At 38.9% G+C, this 11,515-nt stretch overlaps 1 protein-coding gene across 1 annotated transcript in view; it reads right to left on the bottom strand.

The window, feature by feature from the left end:
• Nucleotides 1-1,913: 1,913 nt before the first annotated feature.
• LOC111875503 (ATP-dependent translocase ABCB1) overlaps nt 1,914-11,515 on the bottom strand; it is a gene marked incomplete at its 3' end in the record, with an annotated part of 41,593 nt that continues 31,991 nt past the window's right edge. Inside the window, exons 8-10 of the mRNA XM_033755843.1 lie at nt 7,308-7,532; nt 6,005-6,130; nt 1,914-2,007 (exon numbers count right to left, since the gene is read on the bottom strand). Coding sequence (XP_033611734.1) covers nt 1,914-2,007; nt 6,005-6,130; nt 7,308-7,532 — 445 coding nt within the window. The remainder of the gene's footprint in view (nt 2,008-6,004; nt 6,131-7,307; nt 7,533-11,515) is intronic.

Here is an 11,515-nt window from a genome sequence, read left to right as displayed (position 1 = left end):
AATGAATGAATGAATGAATGAATGAATGAATGAATCTGACGAATGCAAAAGACCTGATCTGTAGTTGATCTGTTATGTTGAAACCCACACTGATGATCCCCAATAATTTCATCTATGTAAGGACTTAACATTGAGAGAAGAACACTGCATAAAATTTTGTATGAAGTTGATAGCAGTGATATCCCCCAGTAATTACTAGTCAGTTTTATCACCCTTCTTGTGAACTGTTACAGGAAATTTTTCCCGATTCCAAATAAAATTATTTAGCTTATGGATCTTAGAACATAATATTTCGCCTCCTGCTTGAATAATTTCTGCAAAAATTGATCATTACTTGGCGATTTATAACTTTTCAAATTTGCAATAGCAATACAACGCATGCAGTCACAAAGGAAGGATACAACACAGAACACAATATACACAAGAATATAGGAAGAGTACTCTCACAGGAGAGGACTAACGTAACTCGTGAATTTGAAGTGCAACGTATAGATGATAAATCTTGAAAAGTTTTAATATATAAACTTTATTATTATACGTGACATATATACATTTTAATCATTTTATAAAGGAGACATGATGGCATACAGTGCAATGGTGTGACATAAATAAAACCACACCTGAAGATGGCACATTAGTGCCGAAACATGTAGTGAAGAGAAAAGTGAAATTGTGTGCACTGTTAAGATGGTTGGTACAAATACACATCATGAACATTAATCAGTGCAACAGGACGCTAAAATATAACATTAACGTTCTTGTTCTTACTGTTCTTTGCAAGATCATCAATTTTGTCTTTCAGATATTTCTTCTTTTTGTTCCTGAAATGACTGCTGGTTTTGCGTCTTACGTTGTTCAGATTATCCCCATTTAACTCGCTTGGATCCTGTAACCACTGTCTTGTTTCCTTTGGTCTAATAATTTTGAGAATCCTTCATCGAACCATGGCTTATGCGTCTTTGGTTCATAATAACCTACACTCTGCTTGGCAGAAATGTTGATATTCTCTCTAAAAGTTTCCCATGCTTTATTAACATCCTCCTCAGTGTCCACGTTTTCCAATGCCGTAAACCTATTCGAGATTTCAACACGATACTGCTCTTTACCCTCTACCTCATTTAATTTCCTGAGGTTGAACTTCTCCATATGAACTCTGTGTTGTTTGTTTGCCCACTGCCAGATTTTCCCTAACCCTTGCCACCACCAGGTAGTGGTCAGTATCATAATCTGCTGTCCTAAATGATCAGATATCAAGTATACATGAATGCCGTCTCCTAGCTATCAAAATATGGTCGATTTGTTTGTGCGACTTCCCATCAGGAGATGTCCAAGTAAATGTATGGATGTTACAATGTGGGAACATTGTACTTTTGACAGTAAGATTTTTTGATGTGGCAAATTCTACTACTCTATTATCATTACTAATTTCATGCAGACTCTCATTCCCAATCGTTGGTTTGAAAATATCTTCATACTTACTTTGGCATTGATACCTCCTAACAAAATTTTCAAATGGTACTTTGGAAATTTATCAAAAACATGTTCTAGTTCTTCATAGAACCTGTACTTTATGTCATCAATTTTATCTTCTGTTGGGGCATGAACATTCATAATGATGATATCACACAAGCGACCTTTTAGTTGGAACTTTAATAGTGGCAACTATTTATTTACAACCGATACAAAACAGATGTATGTTTCGAAGTTTTACTGTCCTTCAATGTAGTCACCAGGATTGTGTACAACTCGTTTCCAGCAGTGTGGAAGTCGTAGGATACCTTTAGCAGCGTCTGTTGTGTTGATAGTTCGAACGGAGCGGTCTACTGCCTGAAGAATCTCTGGAACAGTTGTGAAGCGAATGCCATGAAGTGGTTCCTTCATCTTAGGAATTGAGTCAAAGTCACAGGGGCTTAAGTCCGGGGAGTATGGTGGATGGTACAGCACTTCCCAGCCCCATCGATAGAACAAATCAGCCACAGCTTGCTCTGCATGCAGCCAAGCATGGTCCTGCAAAATAATGGGTCGGTTCTGCAGAAAGTGTCACCGCATCTTTCTCAAAACTGGTCGCAGGTTGTGTTCCAAAAATGAACAGTAATACTGCGCATTGACGATCTGCTGTTGGGGAATGGTATGCGTTAGAATAACACCATCACAGTGATACATGATAATCACCATAACTTTCACATTGCTGGGGTTCTGACAAACTTTTGATTATCGTGGTGACCCGTAATGATGCCATTCGATTGGCGTTTCATTTGTGGCTCGTACGATTCGGCCCATGTCTCATCCAGCGTAATGATGTGGCGTAAGGAAGCCTCTCCTTCATACTCATAGTGCTCCAAGTGGTTACGAGCAGCATCGTATCATAGCCATTTCTGCATTTCTGTCAAATCATGTGGAACCCATTGTGATGCAATTTTTCTCATGCCTAGGTGTTCCTTCAGAATGTGAAGCACAGTCATATGCGCTGATCCTGTCTCTTGGGCCAGCTCATGAATCGTATGGCGTCGATCACTCTCTAGTAACGCGGAAAGTACATATACTTCTTCACTTACACTAGGACGACCTGACCGATGCATGTCTGCCACATTTTGGCGTCCCTCGTTGAAGGCTTTTACCCACCTTGCCAGTGTTCTGTGAGGCAATGCAGACTCCCTGCAAGCCTCTTGAAGACCTTGATGACACTGTCATGCTGTAAGGCCTCTGGCACATTCAATCTCTATCCAACTCACTTGTTCTTGGCTCTGTTCTTCTCGTCACTGTGCATGTGCGTGATGTTGGAAGGGAGAGTCCATTTGCTCTGAGGTAAGGTAGGTATGTAACTAACGTGTGGTATAAGTGACATTATTTGGTTCCGTTGCATGGCATGTCTACAGCAGTGTTGCCACTATTAAAGTTACAACCCTCGCATATGATATCCTATCACTAACGAATAAAATTTATTAAATGTTTGTCTTGAGGGTCAAATCACTCAATCACTGTCTTTAAAAGTTGGTTACGTTGTGAGAGACAGAAATACATCTCTTTCAATAGCAGTGAATGAGGCAATGCCCATTATGAGGCTCTACTGCCAGTTAAGAAAAAAGAAAGGTTAGGTACTTGTGACAGAGCTTGTTTTGCAGCTGACTTTTCCTGAAAACAATTCATTTTGATATGAGCACCAGCATATAGTTATTCTGCCATGTTTAAAACTCCAATACAAATGCATTTGCAATTTCAATGGCCTTCAAGTCAGTTATCTAATGTATTTGTTTCCCAAGTGAGTTGTCTTGCACCATAATGCCAACTATGGTAAATTCATTTTCAGCTTATTCAGTTTTATTCTGGATATAATTAGATGGTTTGAATGACATTATTTGAATGCCAATACCAGTATAAAATGGGAGGTACACTTTCCACCAATTTCACACCTCCAAAAATGGATATAAGGATTTTGCAGTGTTCAGCAAAATGTGGCAGAGAAAAGGTTATGACAGAGAGTGACAAAGCAGAGTTTTATCTCCTGAAATTGTAGATTTTTCCATCTCTTCTTAATAATCACTTCCAAACACTATCTACCACTCAAAATAAAGACTCTGTTAAACCAATGCAAATATTCCACTTAAAACACTTTTGCTTCAATTAAGTAACCAACTCCACAAAACAGAATTCTTCTTGAGAAGTTAAATATCACTAAGCTAATCAAGAAATTCCCTGCATTAATGGAACTCAAAGTTCAGCAAGGTAAAGGGTCCTGAATTGTTGACTTGAATTTAGAGTGGAGGTGTTGGGATTGTGATGTAATATAGCTGAAGGACAAACACTGGAATTCACAGTGGTATGACCCCTCTAAAATATCTCATTAATAAAACTGTAAAATCTGATGTCTTGAACATAAAATTTTGAGCCTGCAAAAGAAAGTCAATTTTTTGTGTTTTTACAAAAAGTGTTACAATATCGCCCACCTATTTTTTTATAGGAAAAGAGTAGTTCAAATTTTATCCATATATTTCAAAGCTAGAAACAGACCAAATAACCAACAGGGGCAAATGTATTATATAGACTTTCAACATCAGCATCCTTGAAGGTTACTGTCCTTTCAGATGAGACACCATGTAGTCTGGCAGATGTTTATGAATGTGTGAATGTGAACACGCTGCCTCCATTTCCTACCTTGATGACAGAGGCAGTATATTCCTCTGAAACACTGGTAAACATCTAACAGAATCCACAGAACCACATCCTAGAGGATGGTAATATTCAGAGTCACTGCTCTTAGAATATTGTGACATGTGGACTCGTTGCTAGGCAACAACCACAAAACGAGCAACTATACAACAGCCATTGCTAAGTAATGGCTCTGCAAACAAGCAAGTTTCCTCAGAAAAAAGAGAACGCAGCAATAACTGAAGAGACGTTTTCTACACAGTCCATGCCAAGATGTTATAAGCAGGACCAGTCAGCAGTTACAGTGAGTTAGAGATCTGCTGGGGTACAGTTGTTGTGAGCTGTTGTTAGAAGCTCATAGCTGAGGCCAGGGATAGTTTGGGAACCCAGAGGAAACGTCTGCCGTTGGAATCCATTAACAAGCAACGACAGTGAAGACATGATTGTGGACACTGATGTGTGTGTGTGTCATACCAAACTGTACAATGTAGTTATGTGCTGTACCAAAGTGTGCAATAAATTGAGTCAACAATCCAAAACCCATCTATAGTCACACTCCAGCACATGACACTATCAAATATCAGTATCCTCTTACATAACGTAATCCTTTAGCATTCATTTTGGTTCATTAATGCTTCTCAAGCTTGAGGCAGATCTGTCTCTTTCTTCAATACCACATTTGTAGTTCTTTCACTGAATCCTTTTCCCACCTCTCATGTTATGACATCAAATATTGTGGTGTACCAAATACTGTCTGGTGGGAGATATTTGGAAAACTGTGTGATTTCAACATGGTGGCTCCCCCATAGAAAGTATAACAGATGAACCAGTTCAAACAAACATGAACAGAATACCTATCATACACCTCACAAACCATGCAACTTATGATATTGATGACATCAGCAATCTTACTATAGCAGGATCAAAGCATAACGTTGAAATATCACTGTTACAGATTTACGAGTATTTCAAAATAATCCAGTGAAGTCTAAACAAGAGGAACTCACTCAGAAATTCAAGTAAAATCAGGGAAGACACTGCACATACTTCCTCAGGTACAACTGAACTTGACTACATTACCTTGGAAACAAAACTGACTGCTGCTCGGTAGATCATTGGTGGTTGCTAATATGGAACAAGAATGATATCTGTCTCACCGATATGTAAATATTGTCACGTGCTGCCTAAAGGGCAGAATATCTGAGTCACAGTGGGCATCCATCGTTAGGCAACGGCTCAGTATTCATGGTTCTCTATTGTTGTCAGGGTAACAGTGAAACGCACCAATATATACATAATAGACGTTACGATGCAAGTGAAAAAACAGAACTAGTGTAGTTCCTGTAACAACGAATACACCAGCAACCGGTGCATAGAACATGTGAAACAGAAGTGCTGAAGGTGTCTTCTAGTCTGTCTGATGGTAGAATATAAGGGAACACACCAGATCAGATCAGATCAGAACAGGTCAGAGTGGTAAATGGGTTGGGTGGGGTGGAACATGCACGCACACCTCAACCACTCCCTTCATGCCAATGTTGCAGCATAAAATTACTCCTCTAATTTCAACCAGAACCTTGGATCCCAAGGTTTGATATTGTAACCGGTTCTTTTTTAAGTTATAGCAATAAGAGTTTTTAATTGTATATGACATTAAAAGTCACACTCATTCACTTTTATTAGTAATGTGAGAACTAATGTTCACCTGATATTACTAGCCTCTAGTAGCTTCTTTGAAATTTTTGACATAAACAAGAGTGGGGTGCACCAGATTGCCTCCGAAAAGTGATCGCATTTTTATGATATTCAAAAATGCATAAGCACAAGTTGACAGAGATATACATGAGGAAAATCTTACTGTTCCTTGCCGTGGGTCATAGAATCGCTGAATGAGCTGGATACATGTTGATTTTCCGCATCCAGAGCTTCCCACAAGAGCCACTGTCTCACCACGGTTTATATCCAAGTTCAAACCCTGAAGTACCTGCCAGGAAAAACTTTATAAATTATTTTATGTATGCATATTATAGCCTCAATTTGTTTATTTTTTTCTTTTCTATCAATTTACTGTCTTTGTTTGATTATTTCACACATACAATGTGATTTGCTGTTGTTATTAAAGTACTTTAGACAAATCCTTTTCAGTTATCCCATCCACTCACTAAATATAATGACTCATCATGTAATTCATAAAGAAAATACGATTCTGGAATCTCTTCCATATAGTGCCTCCCTAAATATAAAATTTTCCCAGTTCTGATGTCTGCAAATTATAATTTGATTTGAATTTTATCTCCATGCACCTCTGAATTTGCAGTATTAAATTTTTGTTCTTCAAAAGAAACAGATTTGACAATTGTTCCGGGTGAAAGTATAGAGTCAATTAAAAATAGTCCCTACGAAAAATGAGGAATGCATCTCACTAATACACAGTCACCGGATCCCCTTCATAAATTATTATCTGGGCTACTGCTAGAACCACTGTACCACCATGGTTTTGACATCTTTGTCTGATCCAAATGTTACTCAAAACTTGAAAAGATTATGTAAAACTCATATTGAACCATGCTATTATATGAAGCAATAACACCAAACAGGTTGACTTAGGCAGTAACACTTCTGATTTGTATTCAGGTATCTTGTTTGAACACTGACCAGCTATCCTGAAGCTTTATGGGGAATTCCTCAGCTTCCCTGGAAAATGCTTGAACAATACCTTACAATTTTTTTCTCTCCTCTTGCTCCAAATTTGGAGCATGGGGCTGATTTCTCAGTTTCATGATATTTTTACACATGGTAGGACTCCTTGGATGGGTGATCAGCTCATCGCAAGGCCTCTACCCAAACACAAGACAACACAAACAGAATAAACACATACACACACTAAACACCCATGCCTTGTGTGGGATTTGAACCCATGATCCCGGCTTCTGAGGGAGCGAAAGCAGTACATGCCTTAAGATGGCTCGGCTACTGTGATTGGTAATTTAAATTAGGCCATGATATTTTCCGTCCAAACCATTTCCAAAAAATTTTTGCAATCACTCAATAATTCAATGTTAGAGTTACTAACGGTGTTATTATACACATATCACACACTACACGTAACTAAACAAGAACCAATGAGAATATGTAAGACACAGTTTGTAGGATTCACTTACCTTAACATCTGCCCTAGTTGGATATTCAAAATGTACATCTCTGAAACATATGTTACCGTCCATCTTTCCTGTGCGCTTCCCATCTTCAGACAAGCTGTTGATGGGCGAGACACGGTCAATTACTGAGAATACTTTTGCTGCAGCTCCTTTGGCTATGGAAAATGCCTCAATATATGGGGATGACAGACCAAAGTTCATTGAACCCACCATAACACCGAAGAACACCTGTGTCAAAATGATTACTGTTCAAATGTTTTCATAATTTAACCCATGAATTGAACCAAGATCATTCAAGACACTTTCATAGATATGTGATCTCTCAAAGCAATATTTATCAGCTGGCAGTGTGTGAGCCAGTGCCGATCTGTGACTTCATTTATATGGATCCTGAAATTCTAGCTAGCATTACAAGCGCATGGACATGCACACACACTCTCTCTAGCACCACTCTAACAATGAATTCCAGGCAGAATTCATGAAGCCTACTTTCTTACTGCACAGATGTCCAGTGTTAAAAATCTTGTGTTGTTAATGCCAGGTTTATGTGACATAAATTTATAATGCAGCAGTATAATACAACGTAGCTTATGGGTCAGACTGCTACTCATGCAAAACTGTACATGCCTGAATCCTAAATGAGTCATATTTCTGTTCCTAGTAAGAACATAGGGACTTCAATAAGTAAGGGCAAACTGTATTGTATTGAGATACACATCATATATACAGATCCAAATAACATGTTATTTTTCCAAGTAGTCACTGTCCTTTGCAATGCAAAGGACAGTGATTGCTGTGCAATCTTTGTCTTTGCATTGCTTCCTTAAGAGTGAAAAACACATGACAGTTGGATGGAGTGAGGTCTGGACTGTAATTTATGTTCTCAAATTACAGTTTTTGGGTGGTGGTAACTGTTGCAGCAGCAGTGTGTGGTCATGCATTGTCATGAAGATGGACGCCTTTGGACAGAAGTCCACAATGACAACTACCAATTGCAGGATGGTGCTGTTCATTACACTGTTGACTACTTTGTCCTGACAGTGTTCAACAACTGTTCCAGTCATGTCCCAGAAGGTCACCATAATTTTTCCTACAGATGATGGTAACTTGAACTTTTCTTGGCAGGAGAGGATGTGTCATCATTCCATTGATTGTCTTTTGGATTCTGGTGCATAATAATGAACCCAGGTTTCATTCCCTGTGACAATGTATGCAGGAAACGCTTCACCTTCAGCATGGTAACATGTCAAGAAAACTCAACAATTCTGCACACACACTTCAACTTGTATTCATCGATCAACTGCCTCGGCACCCACATAGAACACAGCAATATTTGAGAGTCTCATGGATGATGCCATGTGCAGATCCAATGCTAATGTTCAACACAGTGGCAACAGTGTTCACAGATAAGTTAAGTTAACATAAGTTAACCAGAATGTACAACACTGAAGAGAGGATGACAAATTCAACACTGAACTACTCCAGGGTAATAGCATAAGGAAACTGTATGCATGAAAAGAAGAATCTGAAGGGAGCTATGAAAAAATGCATGGATTTATCGTGACATGTAGACCTGTTGTTAGGCAATGACTGCAAGCTAAGCATATATATATATATAAGCTGTTACTGAGTAATGACAATAATGAAACAGTGTTTTCCCTGCCATCCATGCTGAGATGTTATAAGTGGGACAGTTAGTTCAGAGAGTTAACAGTTGGAGCAACGAGTTAGTTGTGAGACAGTCCCGAGCCAGTCAAAAAGTCAGCACATAAGCAGAGCACACTGTTGGGATCTTTCTCTAGGCAATGACTGATGAAGGCACAGCAAACTTTGAGAACTGTGGTTACAGTGATCTTTGGAGTGTGTACTCAGTGAGATCATCATAGTTATTTGTAGTTAAGTTCTGTTAAGTGATCAATAAATCCAATTACCAATCCAAACCCTGTATGTAGTCACTTAACCATGAGACCATGAACACAATAAATAAAGTAACACATGAAGCATGGAGTATAAAAATAAAGAATAATTACAGAAGAAAGTGGATGATGACAGAAGTTATGGAATGCATAAACTTAAAAAAAGAATGGTTAAGCTCAATATGAGATATGCATAAAGAAATGTATAAAGAGAAAAAGAAAACTGCAGCAATGGCAGCTATAGAGGCAAAAAATGAAACATAGGATAAAATATGTTTGAAAATAAATTGTGAGCTGGGATTCAAAAGGTCATTCATATATATATTGTGACATGTTGCGCAACGGAGAACCCCTCCCTACCCAGCAGCAACGTGGCAACTCAGGCCACAGTAACGTGGCAGATGAGTCAGCGCTCCCCCCCCCCTCCACGGTGATGTAACGTGCAACGCCGCAANCAACGTGGCAACTCAGGCCACAGTAACGTGGCAGATGAGTCAGCGCTCCCCCACCCCCCTCCTCCACGGTGATGTAACGCGCAACGCCGCAATTGCTAAGTACCCGTAACCAACTTCCAACAGCGTTGCTACGTAACAGGCAAACACAGCCACTATATAAGAGAGCTGCACTGCCTGCAAGGAGAGTTGAAATATAGCAGCAGTCGCGAGAAGAAGACCCGAACGCGTGGTTACAAGATTTTATGTGACAGTGTGCGATAACTAAGAAGTCAGCGAGTGGAAGACTTATTGTGTGCTTTCGAGACTTTGTGTGTGCTGTAGTACAGTTATATTTGGAGTGTGTAATTCAGAGAGACTTGTATAGCCCCTGCGTTATTAATATGTGAAGACTCTTGAAGATAGTGCGAAGAGATTTGGTTGTAGGGTTTGTAAAGTGTGGAAACCCGTAACATTGTTATAATTAATTGTAGCCGAGATTTGTAGGTTGTTAAATAAACCAATTAACAATCTCTATGGCATATTCAGTAACGAAACACGTTACAATATATATATTGCGGCATGTCTGCTAGGCAATGCAACATGAGATTTTGTGGGTATCAGATTTGAACCACTATTTTCGTTCATATCCGACAAGGGACCAAGGACAGTTGAGCTCCGAGCAGAGCACAAGATGCTTCACTGAGAATAGCAGTGCAAGAGGGTTGTAACAGTGAAGACGAAACATGGTGTTACAAGTGGAATGATTGTACTTGCGAGTGTAAAAGTGACTGTCCAGTAAATATTTGTTGAAATCCGAGAACCTGCAAAAATTTCTTATTGCGTTGTCTCGCAAACACGTGGGGAATACGTATGCGCGCACGCACACACATGGAAAGCACAAATGTAACAGTTTCAGGCATCAAAGTGGATACAGCAATAAAGAACACAATGAAGGAGAAATCTCCTGGATCTGGGAATATCAAAAAATTGGACAGAAAAACGTTATAAAGGAAATGAGGAACAAAGTTGCTTCATTAAGGGCTGATCAACTGTAGCTCATGTTCATGTTATTAGACAAATACTTGAAAATGTAACATGCAACAAGAACATATTACTTTAATATTCTATGACTTGGAAAAGGCTTATGACAGTGTACCAAGAAACTATTATGGCAAGCCCTGAGAATGGCAATGTTAACCAATCAGTTATAAAGACTATAAGAAATATAATATAGCAATAATAAATTCAGAATAAAAATAAGCTCAAATTTGTCAGAAGAATTCTGTAACAAAAGTGGTTTATTACAGGGATATCCAGTTACCAGCTCTGTTCAACGTATATGAGGGTAAGTCAATAAGTAAGTTGCAAATGGATATAGAACTCAAACAAATAAGAGTACTGATTTGAAAAATGCTTTTGTTTCTCAAAGTAATCTCCCTGCACATTGAGGCACTTGTCCCATTGTTTCACTATGTAGCCGTACCACTGACACCGCCATCTTTATTTGTAATCAATATTTCTTTTTAGGGTAATTATACACAAGAGGTAGCAAGGAACACTCAAGGGTGACTTAGCCCGATTCTTGCTACAAAGACCAGACAGGAAGCACCCCGCAGAGTGTTCCTGGAAATTCAGTTAGAAAGTTGACCGGCGGGATCCTTTGGTAAAGTTACACTTGACAAGTTTTGAACCCCATAAGTCAAAAGTGGGAAGGCCAGCAACCCATGCTACTGGTATAATTTTTCAGGCAGCTGTCTAAAACGACGTTAGGACTTTAAGGTCCAAAGTCCCAAATTAAAGTTATGTGATTGGAGCAGTGAGAATTATGGTTAACTCCCTAAATTCGAATTGTTCCAATCAG

Source organism: Cryptotermes secundus, unplaced genomic scaffold (genome assembly GCF_002891405.2).
Source record: "Cryptotermes secundus unplaced genomic scaffold, Csec_1.0 scaffold425, whole genome shotgun sequence".
Taxonomy (NCBI): domain Eukaryota; kingdom Metazoa; phylum Arthropoda; class Insecta; order Blattodea; family Kalotermitidae; genus Cryptotermes; species Cryptotermes secundus.
This window is presented reverse-complemented; position numbering and strand designations above follow the sequence as displayed.